The sequence below is a fragment of the Desmodus rotundus genome, chromosome 11 (assembly GCF_022682495.2).
Source record: "Desmodus rotundus isolate HL8 chromosome 11, HLdesRot8A.1, whole genome shotgun sequence".
Taxonomy (NCBI): Eukaryota; Metazoa; Chordata; class Mammalia; order Chiroptera; family Phyllostomidae; genus Desmodus; species Desmodus rotundus.
The window spans coordinates 87,535,672-87,557,631 of NC_071397.1; the positions used below are offsets into that span (position 1 = coordinate 87,535,672).

General features: G+C 42.8%; 1 protein-coding gene across 8 annotated transcripts in view; it reads left to right on the forward strand.

Moving 5' to 3' along the window:
- Nucleotides 1-21,960, forward strand: part of UTRN (utrophin) — a 448,258-nt gene that overhangs the window by 38,238 nt on the left and 388,060 nt on the right. For 2 of the 8 annotated variants that reach the window (XM_053914382.2, XM_053914387.2), the window contains exon 1: nucleotides 12,114-12,350. The exons of 5 other annotated variants lie outside the window; for them this stretch is intronic. In XM_053914382.2, coding sequence (XP_053770357.1) covers nucleotides 12,257-12,350 — 94 coding nt within the window. In that variant the 5' untranslated portion in view covers nucleotides 12,114-12,256. Of the gene's footprint in view, nucleotides 1-12,111; nucleotides 12,351-21,960 lie in introns of those variants that run through there. One more of the 8 variants, XM_053914388.2, reaches the window with a different exon arrangement.

Genomic DNA, 21,960 nt, shown 5'->3' on the forward strand with positions numbered 1-21,960 from the left:
AACAACAAAAACAAGAACGTTTTTCCTTAATAACATTATGAAAACAGTAAATTACTTGTGAAACATCTTACAATGTCAGTCCTTAATGATGTTTTAGAAATGTGATTTGCTCTGCTTACTAGTCTTGTGGACACTTGAGGACAGGGTGACTGTCACCCTCAGAGCCTCGCATAGGGCCTGGCACTGAATGCATGCTTGCCTGAAGTGAATGCATTGGTGACGATGTCCAATGAAACTCATGTGACAAGTATTGTCACTTCTCTGTAATGCAAGATGAGTTTCCCCAAAGTGTTTGTGGTATGAACATCCTATGGGGATAGAAAACATCCAGTCCCCCAGACTATAAACGGGTTACTGAGTTGTTAGCATAGTGCTGTTCCAAGTCTCTAGCACCAAGTATTGAATTAGCATTGGTGGCGTTCCTGCTTTTATTTAATCTGTCCATTCCTCTCTTGGTGTGTTCACTCACTCACTTGTCATTTCTTGCATGGCTGCTGGTGCCAAGTTCCATAATAGATTGCTGGGAAACAGACAAATAAGGCAAGATTGCTGCTTCTAGGCCCTCGAACACAGCGACTCCATCGTGTGTGGCAGGAGGTGAGACAGCGGCCTGTACTAGGTGCTGTGGGATTTACTCCTGGTCAGGAGGGATCGACTCCTGGAGTTTTGCTCTTCCTTGGAGGGTCACGGAATGTTTCCCAGAGGAGGGAACTTTGAGGTGGCAGAGGAGAGAGTGGAAGGGAGCTGGGGGGAAAGTGTGTGCAAAGAAAGGCAAAGGCATGTTCAGTGAGTCACATGGTGAGATGCTGTTTGCATATTTAAAATGGGCCTCCTCTCTCTCAGCTGATCCCCGGTCCATGGATGGCCTGTAGGTCCAGGAACAACCTTGTTACAGGCACTGTACTCTGCCGGAATATCCGCCCCCTAGCACTTGGCCAGCCCCTTCTACCCTTTCTGGGATGGGGCTTGGGAGTAACTGCTTCTCATCAGACACGCCTGTCCTGACTACCCACCCAAAGTAGATTTCATCCTGTTATCTCTTGCCACCTGTCCTGCTGCTTGCTTCAGCACAATTGTTGTAATGCAATTTGCTTTCTTCACCTTGTTGATGATAGGTCGGACTGTGATCTCCTTAAGGGCAGGGACCAACATTTTCTACTCCACCCCTGTCTGTAGTGCCTGGCATAGCCCCTGGCCTGTAGGGAAGATCGATCTTTGTGAATGAGTGGATGAATGAGTGAATGAAAAGATGTCATTTATTTATTTAAGATTTTATTTATTTATTTTTAGAGAGAGAGGAAGGGAAAGAGAAAGAGGGAGAGAAAGATCAATGTGTGGTTGCCTCTCATGCGCCCCCTACTGGGGACCTGGCCCACAACCCAGGCATGTGCCCTGGACTGGAAATTGAACTGGTGATCCTTTGGTTTGCAGGTTGGTGCTCAATCCACTGAGCTATTCCAGCCAGGGTGAACAGATGTCATTTAAAAAGACCAAAGCACTCTTGAGAGATTTTCTATTCCAGTGTATTCCTTGAAGTTTGAGGTAATTCTTAACTAGGCACTTAGGATCTCAGCTAAGAATTTTATTCACGACCTTTGGGTATTACCTGGAAGTAGAAGGGATGTGGGAGTTATTTTGGATCTTGGATGGAAGGACTTGCAAAACCAAAGGATTCCTTACATTGAATACACAGGGATGAGAGAAATTCTACTGGGAATACTTAATATTATTATAAACAAAAGAGAAATTCATGATTTCAATGAAAATTGAGTAAAGTTTATCCTTAAGTTGAGTTATTCTTTATTATAATTTCATAAAATTATTTACTACTCTATATTTTTACTTGTACTTCTTTTTTTCTCTGCATCTCTGGTTAATTTTGATGATTTATTCTTCTCTGCTCTGAAATCTTATTTTTATAATTAATATCATGTAAGCCTTTATCTGATATTAATCAGCGATGTTCTCACACTGAAATTCTTTTTTATTTAAAACAGTATTAATATGAAAGAAATTCTTATCCACGGGCACATTTTCATCGCCATTTTCTTCCACTCCTTCTGCCAGTTTTTATAGCTCATAAATTTCTACTCCACCTTATCCACACACATTTTTCTTGTGCTTGTCACATATAGCATAAGACATTTTCTATGAGATATAATCAGTGGATTATTTTTATCCTGTTGAGAAGATTGTACCACAAAGTTTATTTTGTAAACTCTGTAGAGTAACAGCAGGTGGAAAATGCTGTGTGAAACGGCATACTCACTGAAAGAAAAACCTAAAGGTGGAGTGCTCGAATGAGCGTGAGTGTTTTTCCCACTTGGTCTTCTCCAAGTGAGAATTCCCTGCAGAGATCTCTTCATCCCAAAGGGCCTCCGCCAGGGGTAGCTCCTGATATCTCCTGTTCTTGGCTTTCGACTCCAACCTTTTGTTCTCTTCTTGGAGAAGTGCGGGAGAAATATAAACTACCCTGAAGGGAGGACTTTTGTTTACCTTTATTTGTGAAGACAACTTGTTGTTGACCTGTTTGTTCATCTCATTCATTTGTTCAGTACATATTTATTGCCTGTCTCTTATGTGCCAGCCACTATACTAGTTACTAGGTATTAACATTGTTTTGGATGACCAACATTAAAATTATTTCAGAGTACAGTGTTTTAGGACAGGGCCATGTGGAAGAAGTCATGTGTCGGCAGAGAAATATTGTTTGGTTGGTTTGCTAAAGACTTTTTTCTTTCACACAAACTCGCTATTGGCAAGAGTGTGATGATTTGCACTCTGACATCATCGCTAATGTTGACTTTCTGGGCTGCAGAGGTGAAAGATGTTTTGAGAGTCATTATTTCACCGGAACGCTGCACCTGTTGCTGGCTATTCTTGCATATGAAATTCAGAACCTAGAGTCACTTGCTTTCATTTCCTTTTCCTGCCCTCTTTCCGGTGTGGAGGGGGTCAGGTTATCACTCATGCATTGAGTAAACCACCTCGGTCCTTCAGGGCTATGACTTTAATGCCCTCGGGGATGGAAGTGTGGTGCTCCTTTTTTCCTTCTCTTGCTGAGAGACTCCCATCTGATTGGCCTCAAGGTTCTGAGGCTTGTGTCAGTGGCCGCATTTGGGACTGCGATGGGGCTGGCGAGTTGGGACAGGGTTCCGCAGCTGCTGCTACCTGATACCTGGAACCTCACGCTGTTGAGGAACATGCATTTCCTCCTGGTGTGATCTGATTTTTGGCTGTGACTGAGGAAGAGAGGAAGTATTGCATAGTCTCATTTACTTTCAGGAAAATAAGTTTGCAGTGTTGGCGCTTCATGTTGGTCCAGGCGATGCTGTTGAGAGCCAGGGAGCTGCCTTAGAAGGCCCGAGAGAGGGAGGAAGGAAGGGCTGGTGGGCCGGGAGCTGGGGGCTGGTCCTGAGGTTCAGAACACCCGCAGCATGAATTTCACTATGTGTTAACAAACCTCAGTTACCTCATTTTTCAAATGGGACTTGAGGTATTGACAGAGCTTAACTTGTAAGAATTTTGCAGGCATCAATGAAAATAAGTGGGAAAGAACTTTCAAGTTCAGAGGTCCCTAAACTTGGTCAGTTTTTACCGACCAAATTACATACTGACGTTCCAATGGGAACAGTGGGAGTTCCAGCATGCCACTGAATTGGCAACTTCCAGGAAGTTATTTTAGTCCAACATTTCCAATTCCAAACCAAGTTTGTTATGTGCCTTATTTATATTTTTATAGATGGAATTACTCATGGAAGTTCTCCAGAGGAGAACATTTTATGGGAAGTGGAGCTTTGTGTGAACCGGCACAGACATGGTCCCAGCCTGTGAATTCCAGGACAGCTCGGCCTCCATCCGGAGCTGCCCTAGAATAAGGGCCTGGCTTTGATTCTCCCTCATTTCTAGATCACTGGTTTCTCCTTTGTACCTTCTCTGTGACTTCCTAGAACGCTGCGTTTCTCGCCTTCGGTTGTGTTCACCATGCCTCTTCCCGCTCCTTGTGTCCTTGTGGGTTTTTTTTTTGACTCCAGCCTGTCTCAGGGCTTCCGGTGATGGTGAGCACCACAGCACTGCAGCAGTGGGTGTCGCGTCCCTTTGCCTGGCCTGGGCGCTGGTTCTGTTCACTGCTCCCCATGGAACCCGGTGGGTGCTCAGTCAGCAAGCCAGTCAGCTGGCCGGCTGTCACAGGCTCTCCCTTCTGGGCCCAGGAAGCTTGTCGCCCGGTCCCGTGGCTAAAGTTTTCGAGTGATAATCGTTACTTACACTCTCTGTTCCTCGCCTCGTTACCTCCTGGAAACTATGCCATTGTTTTAGAAATCCTGGGACTGATTTAAGATTCTCCTGGTCAGTTCCTTGGCATCGGTTCTGCCTAATTATTACCTGGATCCTTCATTTTCTCCTGGCCTCAGCCTTCAGTTGTCACAAGCAGGCAATTACGCCTCATTTTCAAGTTGAGAGAGATGACACATGGGAGCGTGGGTGGCTGTGCGGTGGCTGGGTGGGAGGATTTTTGTGTGGTGTCCGCTGTGGGCTGAATATACAGATGACTCACACCTGTTAACGCCCCTGTCTTCTGAGCGGCCAGCACCTTCAGATTTGCTTAAGAGCAGCTGGGCTCCACAGGAAAGACACTAAATTGAGATCATTGCTGCAGGTGACCACAGGACAAAATTTTATGAGTGGCACATTTGGACCTACAGCCTGTGTGCCCTATGGCACACTTAGATCACTTCTCCCACTAGATGGTTTTATTGCTAAAAACAAAGAATTACTACACCTTCCCAGGCAGCTTGAGGCTCTAGGACCCTCTGGAAACTAGAGAAGTTTTCCTTATGAAGCCAACAGTTGCACCTCTGGGAAACTCACTTGCTGACCTTTGCTCCACAGCCCGGCAGGATGCCACTGTTACTGCCTCTATGTTTACAGCACTTCTACTTGCAAATTGCTCCTTTCTATTCCTGAAAGTGCCCCTCATGCCGGTCCCCCTTTCTGCAGCATTGGGAGTGCTGAGTTTGCATTAGAACTGCTACTTTTTACTTTTTGGATTTTATTTATTTACTTTTTTAGAGAGAGAGGAAGGGGGGGAGAAAGAGAGAGCAAGAAACATCAGTGTGTGAGAGTTACATGGTTGCCTGTCACACCCCCAACTGGAAACCTGGCCGGCAACTCAGGCATGTGCCCCAACTGGGAATTGGACCTTTCAGTTGTGCTCAATCCACTGAACCACACCAGCCAGGGCTGCTACTTTTGATGATGTTCTTGTCACAGACCCTGCCACCTCCGTTCTGCAACAGCTGGGCCTGCCGCATGCTCTGTGCTCTTTGGCTGTGAGAGCTGGCCGGGCTCCTCTCACTGTCCTGGTCCTCCGTGACGCCTGTGCTGATGTCTTCCGCATCATCTCATCTCTCTTCTTTCAGTAACTGTTCACTTACTAAGTCCTTACAACATGCCAGGCACTGTGCCAACTGGTGGCAATGCAAAGGTAAGTGAGAGAAGATGGTGTTCATTTCCACCTGATTGGTAAAAACAGAACAATGTAGGACATCCAGGAAAATCACCACCTTTTTCCTTTTTAATAATGTTTTAAAAATGCCTCTTTCTTTTTAAAAGCATCTGTGTTTTGTTCATCCTTTAATGTCTCTGTAAATACTATTCCTGGCCCCTGAAGAATCCTGCAGTGACCTTCTTTCTGTTCCAGCGAGATGTTTGCAGCTGGAGTGGTTGTCCCAGGGACCCTTGCCTTACGCAGCCAGCACGGCAAGGGTGCTCCAGAGCGCTGGCCGATCGGGTCCGGGCATCTACAAAGTGGTGGCGTCACCTGGCAGCCTCGTAGTGTCGGCTTCGTCTACCACAAACCTCTTAGTCACTGGGTGCCATACCAGTGGGTTCCAGGCAGTTGCTAGTCTGTTTGGAAGCAGTTCGGCCCGTGAGACATCATACACACACGTACACACGCACATGTGCACACACGCTGTTGGGAGAGGAAGGCCTCCCTGGGAGGGAAGCCGGGCTCCCTGCTCCGAGCCCTCCTAGCCTCTTTTGGTGGAGGAAGAGGATGTCTGCACTTACAGCCTCTCTCTACCCCCTCATTAAGGGATTTGGTGATACTGTTCTTTCCCTCTTAATCTTACTACTTCTGTGCAATTTTCCTGAGATAATTGTAAGAAAGGTTATAATTGTATCTTGAAATACAACTTCTAGGAATTTCTCTTTTAATGTATCATTCCATGTAGGAGTGTTTGACTGTTTGCACATTAGAAAATAAAAGCAATAGTACTTAAAATATGATTTCATTCCTCTCATTGGCGTATTTCTTAAAGTCTGCATCTGAGGTCAGCTTCTCTGTGGTTTTAGATAAATTCTAAAGTCTTCGATGGTGGGGATTTTTGTTTAACTCTAACATAATTCTGTTGATCATAATGTCATTCGATTGCATTAATATACTAATATGGAAACAAAGGCATGATTTCAGACTTTATTTATATCTCTGTGCCTTGGAAAAACAATCTCATGAGAAATCACTCAGCCCATTAAATACCATCTTTGACATTACTTTTTTGGGTTTGCTTGTTTTTAGAAAAGTTTTCCTGGCTTTTGCTTTTTGTAATTGTTTTAACCATACCAACAGTAGTATAGTGAATATTTTTGGACATGTGTTGTTAAAATCATGAGAAAAATCCTTTTTATGTGAACGTGTGGGATTTTGTTAATATTGTGGTAGTAACATTAGTTAACATGGCCAAGAACTAAAGTAGAATTTCCTAGCTAGAGAAAAATGAGTTAAAACTACCAACATACTCTTTGAATATTGGAGAAGTTATATTGTAAACAACAGTTACTTGGATGAAAGTATTAAAGATAATGAATTATATCGTGAGAATAGTAATGACAGGGACTCTGTCCCCTTTGTTTCTGTGTTCTCCTTGGGTGCAATGCTATAGAGATGGTCTCTACAGCCAGGGAGCTGGCTCGGAGCGGGAGAGCTTTGTAAACTTCACGAAGATCAACTGCAGCTCCATCCCTGCATGTGGAATCTTTAAGGATTTTGAAGCTAGGGAGTTGCAGGTGTTTTAGAAAGATCACTCTGCAGGCTCAGTGAGGTGGGGTGGGGGGATTGGAGTGGGGAGAGCCTCGAGGGAGAGAACGTTGTGGGTTATTTTGCCAGGAGAGGGAGTGACGGAGGATGTGGCCAAGGAGGCAGGAGATGGAAGACACCATGGATTTCATAAGTACAGTCCAGGACCCCTCACGTGAAGTTAGAGTAGCCAAAAAGAGCTCTGAAAACCAAAAGGCCTTTTCTTTGTAATTCATTTGATAGTAAAACCTGAGTTTGACCCGAACTCATTTTGTGGCACTTTTTGACCTGAACTGCCCGGATACTTTTACAATCTTTATTTGTCTCACTCACCATTCATAAAGTAACACATATTTGCCGCAGATGTATTAGTATGTTTAATTAGGGGAAATTTCTCCGGGTCTCACTGTTTTTTGTTTTAATGTAATAGGTGGCTTGTGTGCTGTGTGACTTTCTCAAATGGGCAAAGTTATGATTTGGGAACATGTCTGGCCTAAGGGTTTTGGACGGGCTTGTGAAACCATTTGCGCTGTGTTTACGAGGTCCGGTTGACAAGCCTGGCAGATTAGACACGGGGAGAATTGTGCAGGAAAAGAGCATTTCCAGCCTGGAAGCCTCAGTGGTCAGTGACGATGCTACCTCAATGGCAGGAAAGAAACACCTTCTGGGGCCTCAGAAATGTTCATTACAAGCGAATGATGTGGTGGAAAGGATGGATACTGGATGTTGTAAGAGTTGCCTGTATACAGGACCTTGGATTGACCCATGATCCAGTAAAAAGGGGTAGTTGCAGAACGTTGAATGAGATCTGCAGAGCTGTTCGTAGTGTTACGTCAGCGCTAATTCTCTGGTTTTGATGATTGCCCCTCTGTTCCGTAAAGACCGTGGCATTGGGCAAGCTCGGTGAAGGGAATGTGAGAACTCTCTGTGCTATTTTTACAACTTTTTGGTAAATCTAAAATTATTTCAAGTTTTAAAAAATGAGAAAAAAAAGTTGCTCATTATACCAGGAAATGGCATCATCTATGCTGCTGTTAAGTAGGGAACATCTGTTAACAGGAGTGTGGTTTTCTTGGAGAATTCAAAGTCAAAAAATACAAGCCCAGTAAAATTTTAAGTTAGGTGTCCACCTCCTTCCTATTTTTTTTTTAAGCTGACCTTGTTTTTATTGTGAGATTAATTTATATTTTCTGATCTGAGGAAAATGCCTTAAGTGTAATTCTACTTTAAGCGCAGACAGAGGAGTTACAAAACGAAGCCAGCCATGTCTGGGGCGCTCAGCTCAGGGAGGTGCTGGAATTCCAGCGTTCCCTTGCACACACGTGGTTTCCCTGGTGGTGGTGGATGTGGTTTGTCTCTAGCTTTTGTCTGCTGCTCTGCAGGGTTAGATGTAGGTTCATTAGTTAGGACTGACAGTTATAATTAGATGTTCAAAGGCTTCAAAGCCAAGAGGGCTTGCAGATAACAGAAAGAAGGAAAAAGCGTGTGCCTTTCCTAGCCAAAGGTGGCTCCACTAGTCTCAGCTGTGGGCGTGTCTCCCCACTGGAGAGGGGATTAGTCTCCAAATGACTTTAATTCTCTATCTCTCTCCCCTACAGCACCCCCTGTGGTTTTAGCTGATTCCTTCTGTAATTCTCTCTCCAGTCCAATCCTTTCTTTCCTTTTTGGTGAGAGTAGACCTAGGCTGGCAGCCAGTTACTGTTGAGCGAGAATAGAGCTAGTGGTACGGACAAAATTTGATTACTGCTGTCAGCACCGGATTGAATACGAAAGTGCATACCTTACACAGATCCTTGCAACATAAATAGCCTATTGATTTCCCAAGAACTCGAAACGAGGCCACGGTGTAATGTAGAAGAATCTATGGATTGAGAGTGGGGTCTGACGTTACAGAGCAGTTTTTAAAAAGTGCCCTCCTATTAGATCTTCTTAGAAGGACCTTCAGATAACTTTGATAAACTGATTGTTGCGTTTGATTGTCTTCACAGTCAAGTATTTGCAGAAACTTCAGCGAAGGCTTTGTCCTCGTGTTTGTTCAGTCGTTTGCCTTCCCTGGGTAGGGTCAGGTTTAGAAGTTACACTGGTTGGTACAGACCATATTTGCTCCTGAGCTCTGATGGCCTTTCCACTTAGCTTAGTAGGAATGCTTTAGACATTTCCCACAATGGGAAGTTCTGTTTGACACAGGAAAGTTCAGGGGTCGGGCTCATAGTCAGCCATATGCCAAGAAATAATAAAAACAAAGGATTACATGGTGCAGCCTTGGGACATGGAAAAATTCTTGGAAGATGGATGAATCATATTATTGGTACATGTTGCAAGGCCCGAGGTCTTATATTGGAAAATAAAGAAAAGAGTTGTTACTTTTTAAAGTTTATAGCCTTTTTTTTTGGTGGTTTTGTTTTGCCTTGCTTTATGTAGATTTTGAGTTGAGTATTTTTAAAGAGTAAAAAATTAAAATCCTAAAATAAGATAGCTTAGGAAAGAGATAATTAACCATATGAATTTGTTCAAACACCATAAGTTCTGAAAAAAATGATAATTCCTCTGAATTAGATTGAATTAGATTAAATAGTCCCTTAGAATTAAAAAAAAGATGATCCCTTTGAATTAGACTATATTAGATGTTTTGAATTGGATAATCCCTTTGAATTAGAATAATTACTACCCTTCTTACAATATCATATATTTAAGGGGGAAGGAGGAATCCTGATTTGTTGTATCCCTCAGCTACCTTCCCAATTTTTGAGATCTTCAATCTTGAATCACATCTGATCTCTAAAATTTCTTCCTATAAAACGGTGCTGGATGGGTACTGGGAATATTAGGGAAAACACTTTGTAAAGTGTATGATTGTCTAACCCCTCTGCTTCCTATAAATAATTATGGCCATTCACTCACAAAAGGCTGCTTTTTGATTGGGCCTGTTTCTATTTAAGAAGAAGATACATGCAGAAAGACAGCTAGAAAGCACTGCTTTGTAATTGATTGAGATGTCATATTTCCACTGAGAATTTCTTCTTCTGGTAAGTTTTCTTAAGCAGCCTTTGGCAGAGCAAGAAGGTCTAACTGCTTTACAGCTTTTTAGCGGAGATACCAATCTGAAAGTCAGCAACCTTTACCAGGAGCTGGTATGGACCCATACAACTCTACTGAAATTCGTTTATACCTGTTTGAAACTAGCCAGTATTAAAGCTGGACGCCTTCAAGGTCTCGCTCCAGTGGCCGGTATCTGTTGGGCTGTATTTTGAGTATTTAGCCCTGCCTATAAAAGTGGAAACATTTTTGGGCAACTGGTAACTATTAGGCTTTGATAACCATCAAGGAACTACTAATCAAACTACGGTGAGGTGTTCCTTCATACCCGCTAGGACGGCTACTACAATAAAAAAGACAGGTCATCAGTGCATGTGGCTGAGGATGTGGAGAGACTGGAATCTTCATGCGCTGGTAGTGGGAGCATAAGGTGGTGCGGCCGCTTTGGAAAACTGTCCGGCAGTTTTTCTAAAGGTTCAGCACAGGGTTACGATATGACCCACCAATTCTGCTCCTGGGTGCATGTGCCCTAGATAAATGAAAACGTGTGACAACGTACAAAGTCGTGCACAAATGCTCAGAGCAGCATTATTCATAACCAAAAGCCAGAAACAACCCAATGTCCACCAGCTGATGAATGAATACATGCAGTGTGGGGTGTATTACAGTGAGATATCGTCCACCCATGAAGAGGAAGGAGGTACTGACGCACGCTACAGCACGGATGGGCCCTGAGAACCCTGTGTGCTGAGTGAAAAAAAGGCCCTGTACGTATCCGACGGTCTCATTTGTTGAGATGCCCAGAAGAGGCAAATCAGTAGACTAAGTGTAGATTTCTGTGGATGCCTAGGATGGGGGTGGGAGGAGGAAATGGAACATGACAGATTTTGGGGGTGATAAAAATGTCCTAAAATTGATGGTGGTGATGGATGCACAACTCTGTGAATGAATGAATAATCACTGAATTATACACTCAAAATGGGTTAATTGCATACATTGCAAATTATAAATCAACAAAGCTGTTACCAAAAAAAAAAATTGGGCCGTGATTGTGTGATATAACGTGTATTACCACGCTTCTCTCTCTTCTCCCAAGACTCCTCCAAGACAGGTGAGGTCACTACTCCCGTTTTGCAGATTTGGAGACTGAGGCTTAGAGTGAGTTTTTTGAGAGTCACACAGCTGCTAGTCTAGGCCAAGTACACGGATAAAGAGGAGGAGAGTGGGGCCAGGGATTGGCAGGCTCTCTTTTCTGTCTTTCAGCCAGTAGTAGTGGGGAGGTGCATGGCTCTTAGTTCAAACCTCTGTGTTCCCCGATTTTCATAGGCACATATCCTATGAAAATCTTTCCTTATAGGTAGAAAATTTCTATTTCAAAGCAGAGGCAAAAAAGAGTTAGAACGGGAATAGGAAAACAGGTGAGGCCAAATGGGTGATGATTTGTCTTGCTTATTTTAGGTGTTTGGATAACTCCCTCAGTGACAGCCACGAGAGCAAGGCAAATACAGAACATAGAATAGCCTGGAGATATCAGTCAAAATTGTTATCTCTTATCTTAGAATTGTGTGGTTAATTTTTTCCAGAATAGCAACTTCCAAGGAATTAAGAAGAAATTATTTTGAGTTTTATTTCCCCAAGAGATATGTGCATATTAAAGTAAAATAACAAGTCCAGTTTATTCTTTGAAGTATAGTTAATGTGTAATCAAACTCTTCAGCCCAGTTGTATGCGCAGAGCCAACAGGTCTATTTATATATGAAGTGGGTAGAGGTGGGTGGAGGCACCCCTTACAAGGAGCTGATGCTGTCAAAACAGGAAACAAAGTTATGGTCTCTTTGTAGTAGATCAGAAATAATCAAAGGCGCTTCGTTGTGACAATTAAAAAAACAAGACAAAACAAAAACTAAAAAATACCCCCCAAAACCAAAAACCCAACCCTAAGTGACCTAAGGCGTTTCAGTAACTGCTAAGTGTGACTTCCTGTCTGTATTCAGAGGAGATTGGGCCAGGTTCAGGCAGATCCTCTCATGGGAAAACGAAAAGCTACCCCAGCACAGGACATCCCAGTGTGCAGTTCGCAGGCTGCTTTTGTTGTCCACTTCCTCTGCATCTTGTTCCTCGTCATTCGAGCAAATGTAGGTGATGAGCGGCCTGGCAGCCCCTGCATTTCGCTGGAGAAAGTGCAGATTTGATTTGCCAGGGCAAGTAGCTCGCCGGGCTTACAAGCAGCTGGCAGGTAAGTTGGTCTGCTTGCACGACTCCCTGCCTGTGAGGTTTTGAAAAGAGGATGTCAGAAAGGGCAAGGCTCTCTCAGTCCAATTTGTTAAGTGACAAAGCCGCTGAAGGCAGGGCTTTGCTGGTGAAGGGAACAGCCCGGCCAGTTTTTCCTGAGGGCACTTCTGTTGTAGACTCTGAATGGCAGAGACCAACACTGTCTTCTTCATCCCTCTCTTCAGAATGTGATAGTTTGTCAGATACTAGCTTTTTGGGAGAAAGCACTCAAGGAAACATACATTGGCTGTGACAAGTATGTTTCACTTTACCTCCCTGTAGTTTCAAAGCAGCTTCTTGTGTGTTGACTGTTCACTGCTGTATAGAAAGTTTCCTTTGCTGCTGAATTGTGATAGAGCTCCACCCGTTTGCATTTGATTGACTGTGCTGGCGAAAGAGATACTTTACATTGGAAAATGTATAGTTCAGAGCCGACAGAGGGGAGAGTGGGACATTTGTCCTTTTGGGGGGAAATGTAAATGAAGGAGTTTCTGTTTTCATGCAGTCTTGTCCTAGAGAGACAGCACCGCACAGCCTGGCCTTGGATGTGGTCATGCACTTTTCTGTCACGGGAGTTCACTTCCAAGGAGACCTAGTTTTCTTGGTCACCTCAGACGTCCCTGTTTTGTGTAATGTGTATGTGTATTCGTGTACTGGCCATAGAAGCCTTCTGAGAAAACAAAACAAAACAAAACAAATAAGTGATGTGTTTTATTTACATGTCATGCTTGAGTGTTGTCACTATGGGAACACTTTTAGGCTGGTTAGAATTTTTAAAAAAAATTTTCTTTCCTTTGGAATTACCCTTTCCCTCTTACTGTTTCCTTTCCTCGTAAGTCCATATAAATGAGGTGGTGCTTGCTTGAAGGCATTGTCTCTATGGAGCACATTTGAAGGGAAATGATTGGAGCGGCCTGTATTTTCCGTGTAAATTTACTTTCTATGCCACATGTAATAGGAGATCAGTGTGTTATAATTCTCTTGTGGGGTATTAATTTTTCTCTCTTATTTGAAGAACGATGCGGCCTCAACAGAAAATTAAAATACCTTTCAGGGACCTGAGTTAAAACCCCTATGCATGGGAGTAGCAGTTACAGCATTGTGGCTTTTCAAGGATACTCAGTAACTCTCACTTAATCCTCTTTCTTTCCCTGGCATTAATAGTCTGTAGTTTCCTAGTGTGTATCTTACTGTCTTGCTACAAAGGGTCTCAGGTAACTCTGGTGGTTGAAATCAGAAGGTAATTAAAAGAAAAAATACAAATAAACCTTTAAATAGTAATCAAATTTTCAAGCAAGTAGACCTGCAGCTTTAAACATGAATTCTCATCCAATTAGACTTCTTTCCTGCTCTCTGACCAGTCCAAAGGCTTTAGGAAAATAGCCATTAAAAAAAAAACAAACTTCAGAACATGTTATTTTAACAAAAATAGAAAACGAATGGGTACATGATTTCAAATTCCACAAAGGCCTGGGCTCCCTTTTCATCAGCTCTTATTGAACTGAATATTTCCTTGTATCTCCAGGGTAGATCTCTTTGGTGATTCTGTTAGATGTGAAGATATAAAAATACATTTTTATGGATAGCCTATTTCCTTGCAGCACATGTCCTTTTTTGGTCTTCAAGTCAGTCTCCATTATAGGTTAAACTTTGGGATGAATCCTTTATTTACAGACCTCAAGTAAGGCAGAAAGTGAAACCATAGTGTTTTACATTAAACTTTTGACAGTGCAGAGGTTGATATTTCCAATGACTCTTGCAAGAACCTGAGTGGAATGACAAAACAAGTAATAAAATAGAATAGATTGAGAAGACTTTATTTGCTTTTAAGTAGTCTTTCAGTTTTATTTTTGCAATTGTCAGCCCTTTGCTCTGTGTTGTCATCTGGAATGTGGAATGCTAATTTGGTGTATTTCCCTCACAGCTCACCCATCGAGATATGACGGGGAACAATTCAATAAAGTGAAGTATGAATCTATCTATTTTGACACAGAATCTTTTAATTTTAAAACATCGACCCTAAACTTTTGTTAAATATATTCTCTCCTGTTCTCTATCTTGCTGTGTACCAATGACCCAATGTTAAAAGTAACGTAATAGAGGGAGACTAAAGTTAGAAAACAATAGGCTTGAAAATGTGAAATAAAAACTTGTCTGGAGGCATCACAGGACTGGCAGGCAAGCGCTGATGCACACATGATTTATGCCTGGAGGTTGCCCTGCTCCGGAGACCAGCTCTGGGAGGCCCTGCTTCCCTGGCCTTTCCTTCCTGCTCATCTTGTCTGGGGACGGCACTCCGTGCCAGCTGTTTCCTTTCTAGATGGGCAGATTAAACTCTTCCCAACCCTGGCTGCGTATTAGAATGCTTAAAGTGCTAGAGGCCCACACCCACAGATCCTGCAGGAATTGGACTGAGGCCTGACTTTGAAGCTTTTCAAAAATATCCTGGTGATTCTAATGTGGGTTCAAGGTGGAGGAGCCCAGAGGAGGGCTTCTCAGTCCCTACCAGACCGAAAGCTCCATGAGGAGTGGACAGGAAGGACGCTCTGTCACCGTGCTACCCAGCACCTACCTGTGGGCCTGGCATGCAGGAAGGCCCAGTATTTGCCTGCAGAATGGATGAATAAACGCCTCTGAGCAGCAGGAGGGCTGGCAGAGGGTTAGATCTCTTAATTTCCGGTCTGTGTTGATGTGGGAAGAGTATGCTGTCTGAGCCTGAGGCCCATCTGAAGATCAGCTGTCGTTTGGGAAGCTCTGACAAGAGTCGCAGGGGAACAGGCGAAGCTCAGGGTACCTGAGCAGACCTCTCGGAAGAGGCAAGGCTCCAGGTTGGCAGTGTCTTCATGAAGCAAGGCAGGTTGGGAGCCTGGAGATCCGAGTTTCATCAGGGCCTTGGGTGTGAATGTATGTGAATGTGAGGGTGGGGCCTGTGCAATGATGAGTTTGAAAGGAAAGAGCGTGGTTGTCTCTGGCAGATATTAGGGGCTGCCTGGCCCAGCAACGGACTGTATAAGAAAGGAGCGCAGAATTTAGATCACAGTGTGGTGCTTGTCTGGACAAACTTCTCAGGGCTTTTGGATTTTTAGCCGATCTTAATGTTTATAAAAAAGCTATTTGGTGGTTAGGAAGAACAGGTAGAAGATAACAGGTAGCAGATAAAGAACAGGTAGAAGATGTGGCGTCTGGAGAGAAAATTGTTAGGCTGGGAGAAGGGCAGAGACAGAGTGATTCGTCTGAAACAAGAATTTGGGGATCATGATGAGAAACACGACTAACATTTACCGAGCAGTTGCTGGAGGGCTGGGCCTGGATCCCAGATCCCCTGCGACGCTCTGCGGACGCACTCACCTTCTGTGAGCGGGCTTCTCCAGGAGGCCGTGGTCAGGGTTGATGATGTAACACATGTAAAGCAGCTTGAAAGTCCCAGGTAAATAGTTCAAGGAATAATACATTCTGTAGAAAGTGTCAAAATCTAGTCAGTTGATAAAGAGCTCTGCCTAGAAATAGGAAATCAAATATTTTACTCCTCATGGTACTTAACGTATGTCTCATCAGAAGCTATATATTTAATCATCCCTCTTTATTTGTGTTTTCCCTTGGCATTGCTTGAAAGACACGCTCATGACGTGGACCCTGGGTCCCTTCCATGTTTCACTTGGGTTCTCAGACCCCTAGTTAGAGGGCACCATGTGCTTCCTATTCCGACCATTCGCAGATCCGGGTTTGGTTGGAGCGCCATCGAAGGGACCGGTGCGCCAGGGAGATAGGACTGGGCAGGGACTCCTCGCTCTTACCCACTATTTTGACCTTGATTTGAACAGTTCAGTGAACTGGCAGCTCGAGTAGTTTTTTCCCACTGAACTAGAACTTTTATTGTTTTGCAGAGGAAGATGAGTCATAGCCCAGTTTTACCATTGTGCCGAATGAGATCTTAGTCTAGGACTGAGGGAGCACAGGTCAAACTTTGTGTTTAAATCTGAGTGTTGAAACTTGGATTGCGGGCTGGGCAAGAATTGGTGTGACCCCCTCGGTGGGGTTGCTCTGAAGGTAAAGAAGCATTTTATTTGTAATACATTTTTGACCCCCAGTCTAACTTTTAATAATGTATTTAGAATATCTTTAAGAATACCGTAAATAATCAGGTTCCTTCTTAAAAGGATGTATACAAAGTGGGAAATCTCTCTCAGTTTTGTCTGTCCCACCACACTTTTTTTCTATGAATGTACAAATGTACAGCTTTATAGCTAAGTTCCTTCAAGCATAGTTTTTCTTTCTGAAACAAAGTTGAAACCATCTTGAAGTAGTGGCATGCCATTTTTAAAGTTATTAAAAATAATGACCTGGGTACACATACATTAGTTCATTTGGGTAATTGCTGGTGCAAATAAACTTTTATTGTTGGATTGCTATGCACAAAGAATAGAGAGATGAAAAGTAGAATATAATTGTTGAAACTTGAATTTTTACCTGTGAAATTGAAATTTTCTGTATACGTTTATTAGCTATTTTGACAAATTTTTTCAGTGAATTGCCTTTTTATACATTGCCCATTTTCTTCTGTTGTTTGAATCTTTGACTTTTAAACTGTTACTGATTCTGAAAGAAATTCCTACAAAATGGCAGATTTCGAATGACAACTTACTTGAATTTCTTTCGAGTTCTAAAACAGGTAACTTTCATCTGAAAATACAGACATGATTTCCAGATCATTGAGGTGGAGGTTTGAATCTTTAGATTTAAATTCTGTATTTTCTCCTTTTCTATTGGGTAGTACGGAAGCTGTCACAGTCCCCAATGATGCTGAAACTGGTAATCACGGAGCTGGCCTCAACGACCTTATTAAACTTTCATATTCTGATAACTTATTTTCATAGGGATAGCAAGTCCCAGAGTTAATTATAAAATAACCCATTTTCCATGTAATTTGTGGAATAAGTTGCAACGAGCAGGAAGAGACTTACAGCCTGAGTGTCTGTTTCCTCCCCTGCAAAAGGAGAGAATGGGGCTGCTGCAAGTCTTCAGAGGTGTGTGCGCATAAAATCCCTTGCACAGTGCTTGGCAAATGGCAGAAAGGATTGTAATCGATGGTGGCTGTTTTCGTTGGTGGAGACTTTTACCGTGATGCAGGAAAAAGAATATAGCTTAGATATTAAATGAAGATGTTAGCTTAAATGTGGCCCCATATGCACCATTGTGCTGAAAATGTACGTTTGTCCTCGTCCCTCATCCAGACCTCTGTGTGCTTTTTCACACCGAAGCACCGAGGCTGTGATTCTATGCTGGGCTCATTTAACCACAGGTCCAGTACATGGCAAGAACTATGGAGCTATACAGGACAGCAAGTGGCCTGCAGTTGCTTGGAGAATATTTCTGTGGCGTGGTGCCTGAAACGTTCTGCCGGTTTCAAAGTTCACTTTCATTTGTTCAGAAAGGTTTTTATTGTTTGCAAGCAGAGGGAAAGGGCACGTAGCCTCCCATACGGCTCTGCTGTGTGACCTGTTTGCCTTTCGGTGCCTTATATAAAAAGCTTTTTTTAGTCTGCAGAGAGGATTATTACTCCAAACAGGGGAGAACTGTGCTAATGGTGTGGACACATGATGGATTTCAGCTTAATGTCACTGATTCAGATACTGTGAGCGGCTGGGCTGCACTGCAGTTGTAAGATAGGCATCTTGCACGAATTCTTCCAGGTCACTTGCATATTATCAATGGAAACACCTCATCAGAGAGCCATCCCCTTGGCTCTCCGAGAAGCAGCCCCTCCCGTCACACCGACACTGACCCTTTTCTTCTGGCATGGCCAGTCCTGAGCTAGGAGCCTGCTGCCAGACTGAGTCTCTTGGCTTCTGATCTGGCCTATTTTCTTGTTCAGCTCTTGGATTCTGTGCCTTTAGCTCCTGTGTCCACTCTTAGGCAATAATTTCCTTTCTGGTGTTGGTAGTTCCTGGACTGTGTATGACAGAAGAAATTTATTTCCCCAGGAGAGTCACTTTCTCCCTAGGTAACTCTGACCCACCCATGCAGTCTGGTGTCTGACAATACTCCAGGAGCTGTTTAGTTAGTTTTTAGTAAGTCTTTATAGTCTTACTGTGAATGACTAGAGTTACAGGAGGAAGAGGAAAGGTATAGTTTGTGTGTGTCTGTTTGTGGCAGTGATTTATGGGACATTTGGGAATAGAGGAGAAAAAAATCATGAAATGAAAGTACTTCTATTTTATCTCTGCCCTTGCAAATTCTGTAAAATAACTATAAGATAGTACATTCTATCTTCGTTCACAGGCCTGGTTTGTAAACCATGGTGCATTTTACAGGGATGGATTTTAAACTGGGAAGTTATGGATATTTTGCAAATGGGTAGAGAAAACAGTTCTCATTTTCCTCCTGTGTGTCCCCCTGGATGGACCCTTCTTATCTATTTACCTCCTTCCTCCCCATTTCTCCTGCTGTTACAAAGAGAATCTTCTGCTTTATGATGGAGATTTTGTGGCTAAATGAGCTTTGCCCTATTAAAACAGAGCCTTTGAGATTGCATTCCGTGGATTCTGAATTTGTTGCCAGGCCTGATGCTGCAAAATTTCTCTGAGTCATAAAATCTAAATAAAAGTGAAAGGTATTGAAGGTAAATCTGCCCCTTGATTACTGTAATAAAGAATTGACATTTACTTCCCATAATTTGGAAGTCATTCAGTAGGTGATATTTGCCTGGTGTTTTATGATGAACAATTCCAATCATATTGAATTTGTATTAGGAAGAAAGTAAGCATTGATTTCCCTGAACTTTTCCAAAATTTCTCATCTCTCTATTTCTTAAAAGAGTAGTGCTCAGTTTTCTGTCAATCTCAACTACGCCACACGTGGCTAAGAATTAGAAGTAAGGGGGAGATGTGGAGCCCCAAATAAACGATTTAGAGAACACCGATCAAGACCTGTTGTTTTCTAGGTCCTGTTATAGTAGTTGGGGTGTTTGACATCTGGTTTTTAATTTAACGATTCGACTCACCAGCAGCCCACACCACTGTGCGTGCCCTGAAGATTGCACGTAGATTCTGAGGGACATATGTCCTTCGGTATGTGCAGTGTGGGGACATCAGTGAGGTGCTTAGGTCCTCGTTCAGTGACTGTTTTCCTAATTCACATGCAGGCACTCAATTTCTAGGTCTAGGGCAGCAAGTTAGAAGGGTAGCAGGCACGAGAGCTGCTGAAAATTGACCCAGTGACAAAAATGACACATGCTGATTGTGGAAGAGGTGGAGAAATAACGAACAGTGCAAAGAAGGCTCAAGCCCAACAGCCTGGGCCACATGGCACTGTATTTTGCTGCTCAAGAAGGCAAAAATTGGAGGCAACCATTAGCAGGTGACAAACTCTTTCAGTGAAACAACTGCAGCATGGCTTTTTGGGCTGCAGTGTCCACTCGGGCTCTAGAATCCTGTCTGCGTATTTTGTGGGACTCGACCGAATGAAAACAAAGCCCCTTCCCTGGCCCTGGCGTGGCCTGAGTTGGGCTGCGGTTGGTGGTACTCTGTAGCCTGCGTTCAGTTTCTTCAGGAGTCACTGTAAATGTTCTTGGGACTAAGCCGTCCCTGCTGCAAGCAGGGTGTGTCCTATGGTTTATTCTGCTGTTAGATCATCACCAATCCACTCCTACGATTGGTCAGGTGCACCTTTTCCAGGAATTCGTTGCTTACCTCTCCTGATGGAAAGCGCTTAGGAAAACCTGTTGCTGCTCTCAGAAGGGCTTTACAGGGTGGGGCAAGAGTAGGTTTACAGTTGTGAGTATATGAACCCCAGTTATGCTTGTGTTATTATTTATTAATCATTGTATGGTTTCCCATACAAACACCTGTAAGCCTACTTTTGCCCACCCTGTATAAATATTTGCTATTAAATTTTATTATTGCTACCTTCATTCATTTCAGTTGTTAATTTGCAATCAGTTATAAACACACAGGTAAAAAAGACACATCAGGATGTCTTTGTATAGTAGAACCACCACATGTATTAAAAATTAGGTTACGTCTACTTCACTGACAGTTTGCTAGAGACACATACATACAGTAGGAAGACAAGTAAGCTCTGTCTGCGAGGGAGGTGTTTCCGCTTCCCTCACCTGGGCCTCACCTGTTAAGGGAGCTGGTGGGTGTGGGACTTGGAGACCGTCTGTTCCTCCGTCTCCTTGGCACCAACTTGTTGCTGCTTTGAGTTGATCGCGGCTCAGCCAGAGTAGGAGCCTGTACTTTGGGTCATGCCAAATTCCCTTGATTTCCCTGTGATGATATGTTATTAGTATCCTGATCCCTGTTATTTGTTGAGTTAATCTGCGCTTCAGGGATCTCCGAAGATCACAGCATTTTGTTTTCAGTGACCTAATTTTTAAGTATACGCTCTGGGTAGGTGAGACTAAACTAGAGACGTTTAAGTCCGACAATTTAATATCTACCAATAGTGTTCTGTATTTGCCGTTCCTGTGCGTTCCTCTTCAGCCTTGTAGGAACAGATGCTTAAAATGTTTAAACAGACGTTGCCCTGTTCTTTATTCTAAGGTGTCCACTTTTTAAAATTAACAAGATATGGGCTTATTTGTTTAATCCTCAAATCCATGAGGACAGAATATTCCGTGGGACATGGGATCTGATGAAATCCCTCTTGTGCGAATCGTTGATGGCAGGGCCACCTGTGGAAAGTCTGGCAGCCTTTTTCCTCCCCCCTTTGAATGCACTCAGCAGTTTTTGGCAAACATTTGTCAACATTGGTTGATTAATTATAAAAGTAATTATTTAAAACATTTAAATATGAGCTTAAAAATTAAATGTAAATCAGCTCAGTGCTGTAGTGTAGGCACAGGAGGAAGCGGGGAGCCTGGTCCCCCTCCCCTCATCTTGTTCCCAAACACACTTGGGCTTTGGAGGCAGACTGCTTAAATGTCATTCAGGTGCTTCCATTACTAGCTGTGTATAATCTAGGCAAGTTGCTTAATTGTAAGTGCCTAAGGCCTCTTTTGAAAAATGGGGACCAGACAAATATTTACCTTTAATGGATATTGTGGAGATTAGATTGCATATTAATGGGTGCAAGAAGCATTCAATACGTACTGCTAATTATAGCAACAATAATAAGGTCACTACCACTAATATTTCTACTGTTGTTAATACATTTAAAGCAATAGTTTAAACTGTCCTGTATAACAGATCTGCTGAAGTGAATTAGATGTGGCTGAATTGAAATTTGATTCCTCTTGCCCGTTCTCTTTAGGCGATAGTGAGCCATGGGATAACTAAAAGGTAGAAAGAAAGTTAGAGTTAAAGTCTAGTTGATTTATTCTTACACTGCACAGTAGTATTATGACTTTGGAATTTGAAGCACTAGATTTGTTGCTCTGCCCTGGAAATCCATATTTCAAATTTCTTAATGTTAAATATCTTCTTGGCCTGTTTATACTTTCATTGTTAAAATGAGATATTCATTATTTCAATAAAATTTTATTCTTTAAAGAAAATTCCAGATTTCTTCATTGTTGAGTGTTTTTTCTTTTAAAAGCCACATTAATATCAGAGAACATTAATAAAGAAAAAATA